We start from the raw sequence: 20365 nt of genomic DNA on the forward strand, positions 1-20365 counted from the left end.
CACAACTACTGAGAAACACACATGGCATGACACATCTGTGCTGTGTGGGAGGAGGGAAGAAGGCAGGATGGGGAACAGAACAATCACCGATTTGCATATGTCCTGTTATCATACTCAGCCTGGAGTGCTGTGCAATCAGTGCTCCACTTCAGGCTGGCTAAAATGCATGGTGATGGGGGTTGATTGCAGTGGGTAAGGGTCATAGTTTGCAGGGGTGGGCGGTGAAGCTACAGGTGTTGGAGGCAGCTGGTGGCGATAAGAAACCGGATGTTAGGGCAAGTGGGTTGGTGGTGACATGGGGGGACATTTCATGCAGCAGGTCCTCTTTGGTTCTTTGCGGCCGCTTTCTGAGTCTTTGCAGCCTTTCAGCCATTGATAACAAGGACGGCTGGGATCTCAAAGTTGCATCTGTAAAGCCAAAATGCAACATTTAACATAGGCAGCATTGTTAACACTAGTCAGACCAATGATTCGGCTGAACTTAAAGACAAGCACAGTTCACACAATAGCACAAACTGCCTGTCCCAAGGCGAGCGCACATAACCCACAAGAGCCCCAAAATGGTGAGTAACCACAGGGGCTAGGAGGACTGATTTTTCGAGGGCTGTACTATCCTCTGGGGTCCTGTGCCTTGGGGAGAGCCAACAGCTGCAGGGGGGCCCTATACTCAACCCACATTTTCGGGTCGTCCTGGAAGATATCTAGCTGCTGAGGGTGACCTGGGAAGCAAGGGAGGGTCTTCTACTACAATGTGGCTTCTGCCTGGCCTTTATGTGGCTTGCCTGTGTGCAGCAATGGTCCCCCGCCCATCACAGCACAGCGGCACGGACATGTTAGCCTTACTGGGACAAGGAGCACAGTAGCCCTGCCAAGGAACCTGTGCAAGCAGATTGCCCAGCTTCTGCTCGAGACCTTTGATGGAATCACTGAGGCCGATTACCACGCTGTGAGAGAGTACATCAACGCCCTATTCCGCATCTAGGCATGCATGCAGCCCTAACCCTTCTTTCTGCAACCCCAAGAGCCCACACCCAACAACTCCCTTCTCAAAATAAAACTGCTTACCGGACACCTCCCCTGCTGTTGGTGCTTGTGGAAGCACCATCCGCTGCGACTGGCTACCTTTTTCCTGGCTTGAAAACAGCTCCTGGCTGCATGCATCTAAGGATGCTATGCCATCCTCTGGCTCTGGGCCCCCCTCCTCAGCACCCTCACTCCCACTTTCCTCGTCCTGCCTTGTTGCACTCTAGGCTGCCATGGCCTCTGAAGTGTCCATGGTGCTCTTTGGAGTGGACGTGGGTGTCTCCCCCAAGCATAGTCACCTGAGGGCAGGGCAGTAGACTTCAAGGTGATAACCAGAGTGTCTAGAACAGGCATTGTGGGACACTTCCTGGAGGCTAACCAGAGTGTATGAATAGACCAGGGCATCTACACTGGCATCGTGACGCTCCAGCTGGGCGCAGCAAGCTCTATGCTTCTTGTAGAGGTGGATTACCAGGAGCACTCCAGCTGCGGAGTGCGGGTGCTCTATGTGCATTGCTAGTGTGGACACCTTAGGAGTTAGGGCTGATTTAATGTGCTCCATACATTGCAAATGTAGCCAGGGCCTAAGTATTATCTGACCATCCCTGATAGGTGTTTGTCTAACCTGCTCTTAAAAATCTCCAGTGACAGAGCTTCCACAACCTTCCTAGGCAATTTATGCCAGTGCTTAACCACCCTGACAGTTAGGAAGTTTTTCCTAATGTCCAACCTAAACCTCCCTTCCTGCAATTTAAGCCCATTGCTTCTTGTCCTATCCTCGGAGATTAACGAGAACAATTGTTCACCCTCCTCTTTATAAAAACCTTTGATGTACTTGAAAACTGTTCTCATGTCCCCTCTCAGTCATCTCTTCTCCAGACTAGACAAATCCAATTTTTTCAAGTTTTCCTCGTAGGTCAGGTGTTCTCGACCTTTAATCATTTGTGTTGCTCTTCTCTAGACTTTCTCCAGTTTGTCCACATCTTTCCCAAAGTGTGGTGCCCAGAACTGCACCCGCTTCTCCAGCTGAGGCCATAGCAGTGTGGCATAGAGGAGGAGAATTACTTCTCATGTCTTGCTTACAATGGAGTTTTAGCTGCTTGTGTAAGTGTGAAGAGTTGGGGAAGGAGTTGCATTTGGTGCAATGGTCCGATTCTCTCTCCGTTCCCCAGGCTGTCTGGATCACCCCTGCTATCATCAGCGTGACCTTGGTTTGCAGCTTCATGAGTGAAACAACCCAATGCAAACCTATTTGCTAGAGCTGTAGCCCTCTCACTTTGTGATCCGTCCTCAGATACTTCCAAAGGGTCACCCCACAGGTGGCTGCATTGCACCAAGGGGTGAAGCAAGCCCAGTAAAGGTCGTGTCCCACACAGAAGAGACTGGCCTGTCACGAGCACAAAGGGACTCATTATTGAGGCTGCTGGTTGCAGACCAACCCTGTGGTTCTCTCCAGCTCTCATGGTGGGCTGCCCAATGTTCTCACATCTGGCTCTTTTTTGTCTGTAACATTGGGAAAATGTTTACTCACTAGAGCTGGTCAGAAAACTCCTCCCCCCATGGAAAATTTCAACAGTTTCATTGAAAAAAAATCAAAATGCAAAATAGTTCAATTTGGAAATGCTTCCATGGAGCCTCATGGCAGCTGTAGCTCAGATGCCTCCTGCCTCCACTTTCCTCTATAGGCTGACTCCCTGCTCAGACTACATATCCCATGATGCATCATAGTCTCCCCTCTTGGAGTGGTGAGGCCAGGCATCAGAAGAGTCCCATGGCCACAGTGCATCATGGGAGATGAAGTCCAGCTGAGGAGCCTGCCCCACAGAGGAGAGTGGGCACATGATGCAGCTGGACTACAACTCCCATGAGGCATGGTGGCAGGGGTCAGACTCTATATTGTTCCATTTTCAGGCATTTGTTTTTGTTTGATGAAAAACTTCAAAGCGTTCCGTGGGAAGCAGGCAGAGACTCTCTGCAAAATATTTCATTTTGTCAGACATCCAGTTTTCCACCTACAGTTTGGATGCAAAGATTTTGACCGGCTGGGTTAGCCACCTCATCTGGCGGCGGGGGCCCACCATGTATTTGTAGTGCTTTCAAAGAGCACTGAGCTCCTCCAACAGCAGGCCCAAGGGAATCACAGTCGAGGCTTAACAACAGGCCAGGCAAGCACCGAACAGGGCCGGGGCGTCACCTCGCACAGCTCAACCTGACACCAAACTGGGAGGTCAGTATTTGTAGATGCCATTAGCAACCTTGATTCAGTGCCCCTATGACAATTCAACTGGGATACAGAGCAAACCATCAAGCAAGGGACGGGTTATTCCCAACTGGGTTTATTTAAAAATAAAATCATGTCAGTCTCACCAGAACCTGGCACACTGGAGTAGGGCTGCAAGTGTGCATGGGATACGGAGCGGGCACAGCTGTTGCCATATGTGCCAAAACACAGGCAAAGCATCCTCCCCTTCCAACCCCAGCGAGGCAACATCTCCAGTGGAACGAAGGACAGACAGGACAGGGGGAACATGAAGCCACCTGCAGAACCCCGCCAGGAGGTGGAATCCAGGCAACCTCCCCCCACTTTGCTGATGCATCCCACGGTTTCAGAATCTGGGTTACGCGATCCCTCTCACCTGTGTGTGTCTGGCCCTATAGTGGGGAGTGGGGCAGGACAGAACTCAGCAACAGGGCATGCATCATACAGGCTGCAATGGACTGGTGCATACGAATGAGGGACATTGGGGCCACGGAGCAGATCCAGGATTTAGGAGACGCGATGGCTATAGTTCTACAGCTCACATGGGTGGAGACCTGCTCCTCTGGAGCTGCTGGGCGAGAGTTTTAATCCCAGCAACGGCGTCTGTGTTCTTTCACCCACGCATCCCAGGGAGAGGGAGATGCCTACGGTTTTGGGGGTGGGGGACGCTCATAGAACAGGGACGATCCTGCGACTGACTTTGCAGATCAAAAGAGGAGAAGGGCAGAGTATAAAAAATGGCAAGCACAAAAGGCTAGTACAGAAGCTGAGGACGAGATAGCCATGGACGCTGAGTCAGAGATGCGGATACTCCACGATGCCAGCTCAGGAATCCAGCCGCTTCTTTGGAACAGTGCTCGGGGTGGTGGGCTCACATCTTGGGGAAGCTGGCCAGGTTGGCGATGCCGCAGGCATTGTTCATGTTCCGGGCCATCAGGATATAACCCTTGTTGCCCCAGCCCTCTCCCCAGCTGCGGAGAGAAAAGAGAAGGAGTGAAAAGCTCTGCCAGGATTCACTGGCCCTTCCCCATTTCTGTAAGATCACCCTGGCCCAGTGCCACCTTTCCTCACCACAGGGCTCCTGGGAGAGGCTGCGGCTGCACTTGGAGGCTGGTGCCTTTAGAAGGCACGGGCTGGCATTGCATTACCTGTTCTTGACAATCCAGTGCTTGCTGCCCTTCTGGGTGCCATATCCCACAGCCAGTACTGCGTGGTTGATGTTCTCAGTGTTGCAGCTTTCATCGTAGTACACACCTGGTGGACGGAGGGCAGGAGTCACTCGCGGGTATAACAGCACTTTGGGACATAGGAATCGCCAGACAGAACCAGCCCCATGGCCCAGCTAGCCCAGAATCTCGTCTCTGATCTTGCGCTTTCCCCAGACACACTAACCCCACAGTAGGCAGATGTGGGATAATCTGTCTGCCATGTTAGATCTCATCGTGGTCTCTAATAGCTAGAGCAAGGTTTAAACCCATCCCCCTCTCTGTGCCTCAGTTTCCCCATCTATACAATAGGAATAACAATACTGACCTCCTTTGCAAAGCGCTTTGAGATGTACCGAGAGCCCCTAGCTCTTATCTAGTGCCTGTTATTATTAAATCCTGAAGCATGAGGTTTAATATCCCTTCCAAAAATGGTGAGCATTAATGGCGACAACTCTGGCTGCGCGTGTTATCTACATAAAGGTCTAATCTCTTTTGGGATCTTGTTAAATTCTTGGTCTCACCGCCTTCCTGTGGCAATGAGTTCCGCAGCCCAATTACACTCGGTGTGGAAAAGACTGGAAACCAAGTGCAAGTTGTTAACAGGGAGGATAATTTATCACAGAAACAATTTACTGAGGTGCATAGTGGATTCCCCCTCACAAGGAATTTTACAGTCAAGATTGAACTAGACGGCTTATTTTAGTAAAACAGCCCAACAGAAGCTAATTCAGGGAAGCCCTATGGCTTGTTTTATACAGATGGTCAGACTGTCAGAGCAATCAATTATTTTTGTCAAAGTCCAAATGTCTTGATCAAGGTGTAGTCAAAGGTCTAGATTCCATAGAAAACAATAATAAGTAAATAAAAAGATTTGGGAGTCCATTCAAAAATGTCCAGCAGTCCAGATTTGGGCCGCAGTCCGCCTACTGACTACCCCTGTTGGATGATCACCGTGGTCCTTTCTGGCCTTGGAATCTATTTCCTTTTAATCAGTTTCAAATTTGACCACCTTTTAAATGTCATCAGCTGTCCATGCAAAGCATTACAATCAATGCTAGTTGCCGTTAGTTGTTACGCTGATTGTTACAAGTCAGCCCATTGTAAAGCAGGATCCTCACCCTGCAGGCAGCTTGGACTTGCAAGCACACACACACACACACACACACACACACACACACAGAGTCCAGGGAGTTCCTCACTGGACAACTCCAGCATCATTAGCATAGAAGGGGCACACGACACACAACTCACTGTGTGGGAGAAGCTATCCCAGAACCCAGCTCCTGTCTGCTCTGCCTGTGCATTAAAGGTCAGCTGGCACTTCACATTAGATCAAGGGATGCCCTTCGTCAAAATTTCTCCTCCTCATCTGTCTGTTCAGCGGCTGCCTTCCACCCCAGAGATGGCTGTATTTCCGTGGCGTCTGCACAGCACAGGGTGGAAGGTGCGATGAGGATGATGATGGAGTGGGGTGAAATGCGGAGAGTGGGGTCTTACCCTCCCGACGATGCCCAACAAACCTGAGACTCCCTTCCCACCAGCAAAAGCCAAGGCAAAGTAGACCCCACCCTATGGGCAATCCCGATGCGTCTCTAGTCACCACCTGGGGCTCATTAGGTTCCACTCTTCCTACCTCTGCTGTAGAACTGGAAGGAGGACAGGCTGGCATCAATGCCCACAGATACAGGCCCCACCCTGGCCACAGCTCTCTTCAAGGCCTTCTCATTCCCTTCTGGGATTTCCTTGTACCCACGACACTTGGCGGCTTTTCCAGTAGGGCTGTACATGCAGGTTTCATCCTGCAGGGGGCAGAGAGAGCAGCTGGTGATGTCACCAATAGAGCAGGTTGCAATTTCACTGTCAAAGGTGGTTTTCGGGGGATGGAAACTGGCGGCTTTGTCGAATCGGAAATTTCCAGGGGATTTTGATTTTTTCTAAGTTTTATAGAGGTTTTTTATATTATTTTATCCTCCCCGCCCCCCCGCCACCTGTTTTCTGCAACCAAAACTGAAAAGGTCTGGCCGCTTTGAGAGAAACCAGCAGGTTTGACCAACCAGCTGACATTTTTCAGTGTCCGGTTGCAAAAAAAAAGAAAACCAAAAAAACCTAACGTTAAAATTTTGGCTTCCAATAAAAACCTCAGAAAACTCTGTGGAAAACAAAACCTTTGTCAATTTCATCCAAATTTTGTGCTGGGGGAAAAATAAATAAATAGAATTTCCCAGCCTGCTTTTGTGATTAGAGCCAGGCAAGGGCAAATAGCTAAATGTTCAATAGCTCAGACATGGGTGAGGTTTTTCATAGGAGTGGGTGGGTGAGATTCTGTGGCCTGCGCTGTGCAGGAGGTCGGACTAGATGATCAGAATGGTCCCTTCTGATCTTAGTATCTATGAATCTAAAATACCTGGGGGTGGGAGGAGAGTTGCTTTATGCCCCTGATACCCCAGGAAAACATCCTCCTCCGTCATCCCGATCAGGAGTTTGGAACAACTGTCCTGGGGAGACAAGGACACCTGCAGAACCCATCCCAGGTTTTAGGGGAGAACTGCCCTGCTGGGGCACTGGGTCAGTACGCAGCGGCCTGGAGGCACTGGAGAAAGCTGCTAGCTCTGTAAGGAAGCTGCTGGCTCATTCCTGGGCACCGTGTGAACCGTAAGTGCAACATCCAGCCAGCAGAGAGCTCCCACAATCTCTCCAGCCCAGAAGCAGGTAGTGTGACCAGAGGGGGACACTCAGGAGGAAGTAGCGGCAGCCGGGGAGCTGGTTGCAGAGGGACGCGGTTAGCGTGGGTGTTAGGAGTGACAGGTTGAGAGCCAGAGTGGGGAACAGCTGGGCTGCAGAGGGATTAGTAGCCTGGGCTGGTGGATAGCCAGGAGGCTCAGTTGTGAGTCGAGCTGGGTGAATAAGTGATTTTTCAATTCAGGTTGAACCAAATCTGAATTTTTTCTGGTGTTTTTGATGAACCAAAGGAGTCGGGGCTGGTCCATTCAGGGGAGCGGGGCCTGAAAACGGGGGCTCCCGCCTGCCAAGGGAGTGCCCTGGCAGGGCTAGAAGTTATAAGGGGGGGCACAGCACCACCATCACCACCGCTTGGCGACTGGCCGAAAAGATTCACGTCAAAATCTGGGCTCATTTCACCTCAACCAAAACTGCATTTTTCCTGGAGTAAATTAAGTGTCCTGGAAGTTCTGCCAAGGTCTGGTGAGGAGCTCTGCCCCATTTTAGGAGCTCTTACACCATGGCATAGCTCCCTACATCAGGTATCTGCAGAAGACATACAGCAGCTGCCAGCTAAGCTCCTCCTGGTTCTACACATGTGAGCAGAGAGCGGGAGGCATCTCATCAGGGCAGGGCAGGCACAGGTTACTTCCCAGTGGCAGCAGAAAATCAGTGGTCACTAGAGTCACCATCTAGTGACTGCCCCTTATCTGGACTGGATCAAGCCAGCTCCACTTACTGCCATCCTCTGGGCAAGAAGGTGCGAGTCCCCCTCACCCAGCCTTGCAAAATTCTACTCCAAGGTGTTAGCAGCTGCATTGCCCTCAGTGCCATGGCGAGCAGACCTCACGCCTGGACTGATGCATCACCATAATCTCCCCCCCCCACCCCCAGCTGCTCTCATCTCTGTCACCAAGTTGATAGACAGAGCCAAAGCCGGTGCACTGACCTGGCCGATGTAGGGGTAGGAGTCCTCCGAGTCAATGCCCCTGTTCTCCTTCACGTACTCAAAGGCATTGGTCATGTAGCCGCCCCCGCAACCGTCATTGTTGGTCACGCAGTCGACCAGGTTCTGAGGGCTGAGAGACAGCATCTTCCCGGTCTGCCGTTTGAGCTGCCCCTCCAGGGCCCCGACGGAGCTGAAAGCCCAGCAGGAGCCGCACTGGCCCTGACACACAGGAGGGAAGATGGTCAGAAATGAGAGGCTGTTCCTAGCCCGAGGGGCAGAAGGAGCAGAGAGGGAGAGCAGAAAGCAGCCAGCATTTGTGGTTATTCCCCCCACTGAAATGTAAGGCTCTCACAGGAGTCAGATCTTCATCACCCTGGCGTAAATCCAGAGTCACTCCACCTCCGTGGAAACCAGCTCAGATCCCGGAAACCAGCTCAGATCCCGGCCACCGGCTCTCTGAGCTGGTCCTGAAAAGTCCTGGCCAACAAGCAAAGTGCAGTGTAAGGCAGCCGTACGGTTCAACCGGGGTGGATAAGGAAGCACCAACCTTGGAGAACAGCACTGCTTACCTGGTTCTTCACAGGCGTCACGTAGCCCTTCTTCCTCCAGTCCACCGAGTCTGGCACCCTCTCCTCCCAGTCGGGAACGTAGACCGTGTCATTGCTGGGCCCACGTGACAGAGGGACCTTCAGCCCAGTCATCTTCTGCACCACCTCCTCGCTGGTCTAGGGAAGGAGAGGCGGATGTTTGGCAAAGCCAGGCACTGGTGGACAGTTTTGTATTCGCTGTTTGGCCAGAGCTGCCATGCGTGGCCCAGGGCGAGAGGGGCAGTGACCCAAAGGCACTGCCTGGGGAATTGCATGGTAGAGGAGAACTTTAGTGTGTCTAAACCTGCCAGGCTGGTGCACGCCCCAGCTAGAGAGGAAAAATGAGCTTCCGCCAACAGAGAACTCCCCTCTCTTGCCCTGCCATGAACAGTGTTTAAGCTGGTGTGGCACAGATGCAGGGGTCAAAGCATACAGACATGGAAGCAGGTCGTGCCACTAGGGTCCAGCAGCCAGACTCGGTGACCAGACAGATGGGGATAGGAGCAAAGCCCCATGCTCAGATGCTTGGTGAGATCTTCTTCCCCACCTTGTTAGCATATGTACCGCAGCAGCACCTTCACGCACTTTCACTGGGCTGAGGCAGGGGTGAGGGCTTCGGGGTGGGGCCAGGTGAGGAGCCCCTTGACTCCCCCCAGGAGCAGGACCTACTGGCACCAGGACAGGTAGGGAGTAGTCTGCCTCAGATCCCGCAGCACCACCGACCAGTCATTGGTGCTGACCGGAGCCGCCAGGGTCCCTTTTCAACCAGGCGTTCCAGTCGAAAACCAGACATCTGGTCACCCTAAGCCAAACTTCCCGGCGATGATCGTGGGACAGACAGAGGGCAACACGGCTACAGCACCAGGAGATAATTCACAGAGGATCCAGAAATACCCCAGCATATCATCCACCTACCATGTCCCCCAGGTGGTTCATGGCCAGTTCGTAGGTGTGGGTGCCCAGAGAGAACTCCAGGTTGTGGGTGGCGATGTACTTGAGGTTCTTCTCCCAGATCAGCCGCCGCGAGAGCTCGTCCATCTGCAAGGCCAGGAGGGTTCAGGAATGGAAAAAACACCAGGCTATTGGATGCCAAGGGCCGGACCCTGCTCAGACTCCCACCAGCACTAGCATGGGGAGCTACAGCAGGGTCTGGAGCCCACGTGGCGGGGGTGAGAGTTATCGCTGTCCCAGTGCACCGCAGAGATCGAGAGCTCTGGAATGGAGCCTCCCATATTGCCCTTGGATAGGCAAGGTGATCTCCCGGGTCTTGAACCCAGGCCTGGGAGTCCCCAGACACCTGCCACATCCTGGCCTCCACTCAATGGCTCCTGAAGCCCACTGGGCTGAGAAGCTACCAGGGCTATAGCCCCAGCCAAGGCACCACCCCCAGGAGCTCTGACTGGAAGATCACCCAGCTCCACCAATTGGTCCAGCTATGCTATTTAAACCAGAAGGAGGAATAGGAAGTTTGTCTGAGGAACCAGGTAGTTTCCTGTTGTGGTTGTATCAAACCGTGCTTGGGGCTGGCCCCCGCACCCAGTCGTGTTCCTGGTTCCTGTTCCCACCGTGCTCTCCCCCAGCGACCATTCCCGGATCCCACCCTGGCCTCGGACTTCTGCACCCGACTCCTGTGTGACCCTCGGCTCTGGCCTTTGGCACCTGACCTCAGCTCTGACCCTCAGCTTCCATTGCTGGTTCTCCCTCTGGCTTGATCCCTGGCTCTGGGAACTGGCAGTTGACTCTGGTGCCAACCCTTGGCTTCGATCCCCAACCTGTACCCCTCTCCACCCACTAGACCTGACCGCCTCTACCCCAGGCCATAAGAGCCAGCCAACATCCATGCAACATCCTGGTGGCACGCAATTGCTTTCAAGCTTAAGGAGAATTCCCCAGACTGGCCAAAGCAGTAACAAGTGGCTGGGGGGTGCCGCAGCAGATGGCCCTCGCCTTCTGTGCCAGCGGGCCAAAGTTCAAATCCTGGATGTACCTCGTGCAGGGGATAACTCGGAACCTCTGATGCAGGGGGTCTGGCTTAGCAGCTCATAAGGGTCCAGTCTAGCCTTAAGCTCTCGTCCTATGTTCCCCCAGGGTCATGCAGCCTCTCGGCCTTTCCCCATTGCTAGCGCCTACCCTCTTTCGGGGGTCTCCCATAACCCCTCTGCCACCGAACTTCTAGCCCCACAGGACCCGCTCTGCCCATAAGCCTAATCTCTCCACTCCTTACCCTTCCAGGGAAGGGGAATCTCATTGCCAGTGCTAGGCACTCGATCAGCCACTCGAAAACCAGCTGCCCCGTTCTCAATAAACCTCAGTGCTCTGGCTGCAGGAAAGCCAGGGGCCTGACTCTCCACACCCATTCGCGCTGGGGCAGAGTGGGTGTAAAGTGCTACCGGTCCCCCTGATGTGGCAGGTCTCTGCAGTGGTGCGAGCGGCAACCACATGAAGGCGAACCAGCCCCACAGTCTTTAGCAGAGGAGACAGACCTCGGCTCTGGATCCCTGCGCACGCTAGCAGGGCGGTGGCTGCTTTTGGGGCCCAGCCTGCTGAGCGTTCAACCCCACAGCTATGCTGAAGCCCACTGCTCCCCCAAGCGTCCTGACCCGTATGGAACTGCTGGACTCCCGCCCCACCCTGGGTACCTTGTCGTTGTACTCTTTGCGGTAGGTTTTCTTCCATAGCTCCCACTGGGAATCCAGCGCCTCCTCTGGGTACACATTGGCCTTCACTGCTGGGAGCAGCAGGGCTAGGAGGCTGATCCACCACATCCTGCTAGGGTGGAGGGGAAAGCCATGAGCACGGCAATGTAGGAGGGCAGCATTGGACAGGTTAAAGCGATACGAGACCCCCTCCCCGACGACCTCCAACCACACAGGGTCAATACAGATCCCCATGGCTGTATAGGTTGCATACCCTGCATGCACAATACATGGCAAAATGTGGGCCAGGTCCCCCTCTAGTGGCCAGTCTGCATAGAGGATAATAGCCTACTACAGCTGCCAGAGCTGCCCTTTTAGCTCAAGCAGTGGAAGTCTGGGCTGTGGTGCTGAAAGTTTGGGTTCAAACCCGGCTGATGACCCGCAAGGGAGGGGGTGTCATTACACCGGCAGGCGTTTGCACCCTGTTCTAACTCAGCTGCAGCTCAAGCAATTGCCTCCTGTACATTACCCCTGTGGCTGCAGGTAGCTGGGGCTTAGCATTGCTGGGGGGAGGGGGGATGGGCTCCGGGCCTGCCCCGTTCCGCACCATGCCTGCTCCATGACTAGAACAAGGACTTTGCTCCTGAATTCTGGTGACATGGAGCCCTCGGAAGCACTCCGCTCCCCGGACCACAAACGCAAAGTCTGGGCAGGGGGAGGGTTTTACATGGGGGCAGTCAATGAAAACCTCAGCATGAGCCAGGCTCTTCTTTCACCAGCCGGATCCCAGCCCCTGGACTCCCAGCTGGCTGGGACAGCCTGGTTGGATGTGCAAGCAGCCATCACATGAGACCCAGCAGCTGTTTCCCATTAGGGCCTTTTGATAGACGCCTGGGAGATTTTGGAGGAATGCAGGGCAAGTCTGCTGGGCTCGTTAACTCGGCTCTACAGCAGCTCGGCCTGGTGTAGGCTGGCCCAGGATAAAACCCACCGCAGCTCATTGCTGCCTTAGTTCCCCCTGTTCAAGACATTTTCCACAGGCAGGTAACATTATTGCCACCTTACAGATAGGGAAACTGAGGCCCAGAATGAGGCCCAGACTGGTCTGAGGTCTTGCAGCAAGTCAGTGGCCTTGCTGGGAACAGATCCCAGGTGTCCTGGCTGCTGGGCCAGTTGTTCTAACCACTGGGCCACCCCACCTCCCCTTGAGCCTGCTATCCCCATTTCCCAACTTCGGAAATGCAGGGCAGTGTGGGGAAGGGACATGTCCCAGGGGCACAGAGCTGGGTGTAGAATGCAGGTCCCCCGACAGTCACTTCTGCCCTCGTCAGCTCCCGGGATCAAGCCCTGAGCTGCGTCACAGCCAGCAAAAACAATGAGGAGTCCTTGTGGCACCTTAGAGACTAAAATTTATTTGGGCACAAGCTTTTGTGGGCTAGAACCCGCTTCATCAGATGCATGGAGTGAAAATACAGGAGCAGGTATAAATACATGAAAAGATGGGAGTTGCCTTACGAAGTGTGAGGTCAGTCTAACGAGACAATTCAATTAAGAGCAGGATAAATAACTTTTGTAGTGGTATCCTCCCTCGGTATCCTCGTTTTTGCTGATACAGACTAGCACGGCTTCCACTCGGAAATCTGTCACAGACAGCGTCATCACCGCTCTGTCATGCATGCCTCAGCGCCCTCTGCCCACGTCAGACGGCTCCTCCCGGTCTGCGCAACCCGCCTTCCCCGTGCTGAGCTCAGCTTGCTAAACCCCTCTTCAAGAAATCAGTGACCCCCCGGGCAGCGTAAAGGCTGAAGCACTGGACTGGGCGCAGAGTACCTGGGTTCTGTCTCTGGCGTGACCCATGGGGAAGTCACATGTCCCGCTCCATGCCTCAGTTTCCCCTCTCTCACCTTTTGTCTGCCTGGTCAATTCTGAGTGGAAGCCCTTGAGGGCGGGGGCTGTTTCTCACTCCAAGTATGCACCGGACCTAGCACAGTAGAAGCCCTGGCTCTCCAGGAAGGCCTCCAAGTGCTCCCATAAAACTAACAAGCCAGACTCCCCATTCAGTTTACAAGCCCGGCTATCAACCCGAGATTCCAAACTGCTTCTGTTCCCCTGGGCCTGGGGGAAGTTCAGCCCCAGCAGCAAACTTCTGAAACTGCCCCAGGCCTCTGCTGGCAGGTCCAGATGCTCAAGGGAAGAAGGAAATGAAAGCGAACAAAGAACCTATTCTGAGAGCAGCAAAAGCTACTGCCTGGGGCTATGAAACCTCTTTTGCCCCCCAGGGAAAGCTCTGTAATCTGTGCCACAAGACACAGGCAGGAGACTCTTTCTGCATTGTACACAGGCATGGGGCGCTCGCTCCAGCTTTGGAGCGAGCAGACCCAGCTGCCCTGGCGGCTATGTCTGGAGAGCTATCTGATCCCCCTTTGCTGCTAAGGAGGAAAGCGGGGCCTCACCTGTAAGTCGTGGCTGCTCTCAGAAACCAAAGTTAGCAACCTCTTCTCCGTGCCCCGAAGAGACGCCGATTAGAGATGAGAGCCAGGATGCTGCAGCCCTGCTTGCCTGCTAGTTCTTTTTATGCTGGCTGGATTGAGGAAGTGGAGCAGGCAGCTGGAAAATATGGGCTGTCAGTTTCATGCAAGGTTTACTCAGATTTGCATATGGGCCTGGCCCGGGGCGGGGGGGGCCTGCAGAGAGCGGAGCTGGCTGGGTGTTCGGTTTCACATGACCTGCAGCTGCCTGCAGAACTTAGTCACCTCGCACTTCGCAAACCCAGGTGTCACCCAGCCTTGCCCCCTGGGGAGTCATTTGCACCTGGGCAAAGTGGGTGCAAGGGAGAACTTGGGGGGAGGGGGCTGTGTCTATCCCTCCCTCAAAGCCCCAGGAGGACACAGATTTCCTGAGCACACCCCCCATCACAGGGTGCACGATCCCCACCCTGCCTCAGATTGGGAGGGCGCTTAACACCACCTGGGAAGCCCAAAGGGCCCTTCGCTTTTAATGCCACCCCAGAGTCACAGGTACCGCCCCTACCGAATCCATCAGCAAGGCATGGAGGGTCCTAGCCAAGGAGGTCTTGAGCACCCTGTTTCCTCTGGCTTTGGGGCAGGTCACCGCTTGCAGGATTAGTCCCAAAAGGACCTGGTCGTCAGCCCCAAGCGCCCCTTGTATCAGCTGCAGTTTATCTGAGCTGCGGGCGTGCAGCCCCTGGGCAATTAAACCACATAACTAGCTGCAGGAATCACTTGGGTCAACACAAGGCTCGACCTTGCCCCCATGGGTCAGCACGCTACTTGTGTGATGCCACCTCTTAGCAGAGGCACTGGGGGATTGACCCAGTGACCTCAGAGCTAAGAGACCAGGAGCAGCGACAGCTTAAGCTAAAGCTCCACACACACACACACACACACACACATACACACACACACACGCCCCTCTCCCCCCAGCCACACATCCACCCAGCCCAGCCACGGGACCAGGCTCTGTCTGTGGGGCTTCGGGCTCCAGCCCCCTGCTGTCTGCCCCGGCCACCCACACCACCTCCCCTGGCCCCCGCTGCCTCCCCTGACTACCCTATTCACGGCTTAATTTGTCCCCAAGATTGCTGGGGCTGAGTAAATCTGCTGTAAAAAGTGATACTCGTATGTTTGTTAATATCACTTTTCACAACAGAATTACTAGCTTGCAATAAATACATTACAATGAGTTGGACGTGTGGATGTGCACAATTTATTTGTTTTTCCCTAAAACTAATCAAGTATTTTAGGAACAAGTGTGAGCAGCCACCAGCCAGGGGTGGTGGCCGCACTCTGAGGCCACCAAATAATTTGTCCCTAAGGAACCAGAAAAAGAACAGGAGTACTTGTGGCACCTTAGAAACCAACAAATTTATTAGAGCATAAGCTTTCGTGGGCTACAGCTCACTTCATCAGATGCATAGAATGGAACATATAGTAAAGAAGATATAGATAGATAGATAGATAGATAGATAGATAGATATAAAAAAAAAAAATCTATCGCTTACAGACAGCCCCCCAACCTGAAGCAAATACTCACCAGCAACCACACACCACACAACAAAAACACTAACCCAGGAACCTATCTTGCAACAAAGCCCAATGCTAACTCTGTCCACATATTTATTCAAGTGACACCATCATAGGACCTAATCACATTAGCTATGCCATCAGGGGATCGTTCACCTGCACATCTACCAATGTGATACATGCCATCATGTGCCAGCAGTGCCCCTCTGCCATGTACATTGGCCAAACCGGACAGTCTCTATGCAAAAGAATAAATGGACACAAATCTGACATCAGGAATCATAACATTCAAAAACCGGTAGGAAAACACTTCAACCTCTCTGGCCACTCAGTAAAAGATTTAAGGGTGGCAATTTTGCAACCGAAAAGCTTCAAAAACAGACTCCAACGAGAAACTGCTGAGCTCGAATTAATATACAAAGTAGATACCATTAACTTGGGTTTGAATAGAGACAGAGCGGCTGGGTCATTACACATATTCTCACACCTTCTTATCAACTGTCTAAATGGGCCATCTTGATCATCACTACAAAAGTTTTTTTCTCCTGCTGATAATAGCTCATCTTAACTAATTAGCCTCTCAGTTTGTATGGTGCCACAAGTACTCCTTTTCAGTTTGTATGGTAACTTCCAATTTATCTATCTATAATCTTACTATATGTTCTATTCTATGCATCCAATGAAGTGGGCTGTAGCCCACAAAAGCTTATGCTCTAATAAATTTGTTAGTCTCTAAGGTGTCACAAGTACTCCTGTTCTTTTTGCAGATACAGACTAACACGGCTGCTACTCTGAAACCTGTCATTAAGGAACCAGAGAGATCCAGCAAACGTGTTCACTCTTGCTCTCTGCCTCTTATTTATTAGGTGCACTACAGTAACACTTAGGAGCCCTAGTCATGGAGCAGGCCCCCAGGGCGCTAGGCGCTGCACATAGAATAAATAGACAGTCTGTCTCCCAAAGAGCTTCCCGTCTAAGTAAATGCATTAGCTAGAAAATCAGTGCCTGGGAATTTCAAAGCTTCCCCAAGGACTGGATTAAATTTAACAGGAACTTGGAACCATCTCATCAGCTGCTTTGCGCATCATCCCAGCCTGAATGACTCTTATCCATGCGTCCTGTGGCTTCCCCTTCAAACTTGTCAGAAAACCTCCCTCTTATTCATACAAAAGTACGGCGTTCCATACAGACACGAACCTCTCAAGGTGACTCCAATGTCATCTATCCAGCTAACCTGATCTAGCGCTTTTCATCCATCAGTCTCAAAAGGCTTCACAGTCGAGGTCAGTATCATTATCCCCATTGTACAAATGCGGAAACTGAGGCAGAGCCGAGACGACTCATCCAAGGTCGCCCAGCAGGTCATTGGCAGAGCCGGGTTATAGAACCCAGGTCTTTGGAGTTGCAGCCCAGTGCCCTTCCCACTAGGTCGCACTGCCTCTGGCCTATCTTCTTGATCTTTCGTTGCTTTATAGCTTGTGGAATCATTTAAACCAGGGCAAAAAAGGCTGCCATATTAAGTTGGCAACATTTGACCTCGGTTTTGCGCTGCTGTAAATGACTGCATAAGCGATGGAGAATTGTGCCATCTTACCTAGTTCTATTAGGCTGCTCTACAATACCAGGGTTTAACCTTGAAGTCTTTAAACCATGATTTAAGGACTTCAATAGCTCAGACATGGATGAGGTTTTTCATAGGAGTGGGTGGGTGAGATTCTGTGGCCTGCACTGTGCAGGAGGTCGGACTAGATGATCAGAATGGTCCCTTCTGACCTTAGTATCTATGAATCTATGAACCTGGGGGCAGGGGGGCTGACAGCAAGGTGTCAGGGGGCTCCACCCCCAGAGTGCTGGATGGGAGGGCACCCAGGGCTGGGAGGGGGCCCTGTCTGGATGAGAAGCCAGCTGTGTCTTGAGTGTTACGACAACTTCTAGTGTAGAAGGCAGAACAAAGCCCAACGGCCAGCGGTTAAAGGCACACAAATTCAGATTAGGAATCAGGCACCAACTTTTACCAGCGAGGGTGATTAAACTGCTTCCCCACACCTTATCTTCTCACACACTCTGGCTGCCTTTCTGGAAGGGACGTGTTAGCCAGACCGACAATGCTATTGGGTTCTATCCAGCAGCAACTGGGTGAAGTTCTCTGGCCAGTGTTATACAGGAGGTCAGACGAGATGATCTAACAGCCCCTTCTGGCCTTACCGTCTACTGATCTATGAATAAGCAGGAGGGAACAGCTGCCTTTTTCCAGAGCACAAAATAATTCCATGTCACTCTTAATTAGACAAAATGCCATTAGAGACCACGCTGCTGTATGGATACAGACTCAACAAGCCACAAAACCAGGGCCTAGTAAAGACAGAGACTAGGTGGGTCATACCCAGCCATCAGATCTGATGGAACGGAGGAAATAATAAATGCGTACCCTCCATTTGGATATTGTAGGTCGGCCCTGCAAACCGGTGGGGGACTGTAGCTCAGGTAGGCCCAGCAGAGCTAGCTTTAATATAGCTAGCATGGCTAATGGTAGCAGCAAAGATCCGGCCGGCATGGACCAACAATGCGAGTACGTACCAAGGTGTATATTCTCCACGTACACACAGGGAAGTTAGATAAAAAAAAATACATAATTCCTCTTGCTGGAAGGTTCCAACACAACATGACTTTCTTGCGTAGAATTCAGAACGAGAACACACAGCCCCCCAAAAACCAGACGCAAACGCAGGCATGGATTGACTGCCGCTAGACCCAGATTGCACGTTTCCCTACGGAGCCCCGTAACCTGCCCACAGCAGCTGGAAAAACCCTGAAATCTCAAGTGACAGCCTACAATTCTTGACACAGTTTTAATACACCATCCTTAGCTGCCGCTGCATCTTCACCGCTATCTTTAGCCTTGCTAGCTAGACGAAAACTTGGTGGGGAGGCCAACCCAAGCGGCCATCATACCTCCTATTGCAGTGCAGTGCAGACATACCCTTGGAATGTTAAACCAAGAAGGAGCCCAGTCCAAATCCCACTGAAATCCAAGGAAAGACGAGGAGTTGGATTGGACTCTAAAGGCCAAACAAATCCCAGGGCAGAGTTAAGGTTATTTGGATGCTGATCACTGCAAAATGGTCTGTGCGCCAGAGTTATGGATTAGAATGTTAAATTGGCGGATTTCCAGTTTTTATTGCTTTGGTGGGGAGGGAGGAAGGATGTGATTAATTGGGAGTGTCCTTTTGAATTAACTTAACTGCTTCTCAACCAATCTTTGTGGTTGCGGGGGGTTACAATCACTGCACAGCTAACTGCAGTCAAGCCTCATTTTTCCATTCCCAGAGCAACATTGGCTCCCTCGACCCATAGAAGAACCCCACCCCTTGGGGAGCAGATTCCCTGCTATTGAGATTGGAGGCTCTTTGGGGCAGGGACTGTCTTTGGTCTCAGAGTAGCAGCCGTGTTAGTTACATTACGATGCATCCGATGAAGTGAGCTGTAGCTCACGAAAGCTTATGCTCTAATAAATTTGTTAGTCTCTAAGGTGCCACAAGTCCTCCTTTTCTTTTTGTCTTTGGTCTGTGTTTGTCCAGCACCGACAGAGTCCTGGTTGTAATCAGGTGCTTTAATAATACAAATAATTAAAAACAGTGACACCCGCCAGGACATGGGAACGGAGGAGCAACGCCCCTGCAGTATGGGAATGTGCTCACCGGCAGACAAAGGGTTCCTCTCCCTGCTTGGAGGAGCAGCTCAGGATGGAGGACGGCACTCAGCAGACCGGAAAGGCTGACTCCCGCTCTCTGGGTAAAGGCGCTTTTGGCCTGATGCACACGCAGTGCTGCAGGGTCAGCAGTTCATGAAGCAGCCCTGCCCTTGGCAAGGCAAAGAGGAAAGCAGGTGACTTGCAATAAGGAAGCAGCCTTGGCTATTAGACAAAAAATAGGTAGGGAGAAACAGTGCTGAAAACGGCTGCCTCCTGCAGCCCACTAGGGGGCGCTGTTCTCAGCGCTACTGGTCAAAGGAGAAAGCAAGTGGAGTGGCTTATTACACCGGGTCTGTCTCCTGTCTCTCCCCTTCCATGCCTGCAAGCAGAGCCCAGTTCTTACACACCAGACCACAAGTTTGGTTACTTTATTATTTATTCCTAGTGTAGCTAGTGCTCAGAGGCCTCAATCAAGCTAGATGTGGCACTGACACACAGGGAGACCTGGGACCCTGCCCCAAAGGACTTACACTGTAAAAACATAGCAGCGACATAGTTCCAGGTGATCGGGGCATGTTTTGGAGACAAGACAACAAGAGCCACGCATTAGCCATTCCAGTTAACATAGGGCCTGCTGGGACTCTTCACAGGAAGATGCTAGGAAGCAGGGTATTTTGGTTTAAATCCCCCCCCCCCCACACACACACACACACACGCACGTTTTCATCTCCCTGCCCTGACACACGGAACTTCAGTCCCTCTCACCCAGAGGCATTGTTTAAAGGAACGCAACCACGCACGCATGCACGCAAGTTTCCGCACAGCTTGTGTTCCAACTTTATCTCCCTGGTTTGCCCCGACTTACAACTTGCCTGAAGCGCTGCAGATGAAGACATCTAGTGGCCGAACAGCATATTACAAGTAACCATATTGCACAGCTCCCGTAGTTCTATTCTCCTCTCTGAACCCAACGCCCCCCTTAGTGCCTCTTTGGGGAGGCAGTTCATGGACAGAGGTCCCGTCCGATCCTCTCCTTCATGGCTCCTCACCCCAGCAGCGGTTCCCCTCTCCTGGCAGCAGCCAACAGCCCCCCAGCCGTGTATTGTTGGAGCACCGATTACACCATTATTGCAGGCTGGGAGCGTTGACGTTGCCAGAGGGAGCTGCAATGCATTGGAATAGGTAATCCAGCCACATGGCAGCACTCTAAAGCGAGCCCCATCTTCCCCATCTTAGAGAGGGAGAATCTG

At 52.3% G+C, this 20365-nt stretch overlaps 1 protein-coding gene across 2 annotated transcripts; it reads right to left on the reverse strand.

Moving 5' to 3' along the window:
- Positions 1-3338: 3338 nt before the first annotated feature.
- LOC119847720 (cathepsin K) lies at positions 3339-13988 on the reverse strand. Of its 2 annotated transcripts, none has more exons than XM_038382720.2 (8): positions 13835-13988; positions 11385-11511; positions 9661-9783; positions 8728-8883; positions 8159-8377; positions 6125-6290; positions 4432-4537; positions 3339-4254 (listed from the first exon to the last, which is right to left on the reverse strand). In XM_038382720.2, the coding sequence occupies exons 2-8, from the start codon at positions 11508-11510 to the stop codon at positions 4155-4157; spliced, it is 996 nt and encodes a 331-aa protein (XP_038238648.1). In that variant the 5' UTR covers position 11511; positions 13835-13988; the 3' UTR covers positions 3339-4154. The 2 variants fall into 2 exon arrangements, with proteins under 2 accessions (XP_038238648.1, XP_043358261.1); XM_043502326.1 differs by lacking the exon at positions 13835-13988 and adding an exon at positions 11809-11931.
- Positions 13989-20365: the final 6377 nt, after the last annotated feature.

The sequence above is a fragment of the Dermochelys coriacea genome, chromosome 24 (assembly GCF_009764565.3).
Source record: "Dermochelys coriacea isolate rDerCor1 chromosome 24, rDerCor1.pri.v4, whole genome shotgun sequence".
Classification (NCBI taxonomy): Eukaryota; Metazoa; Chordata; order Testudines; family Dermochelyidae; genus Dermochelys; species Dermochelys coriacea.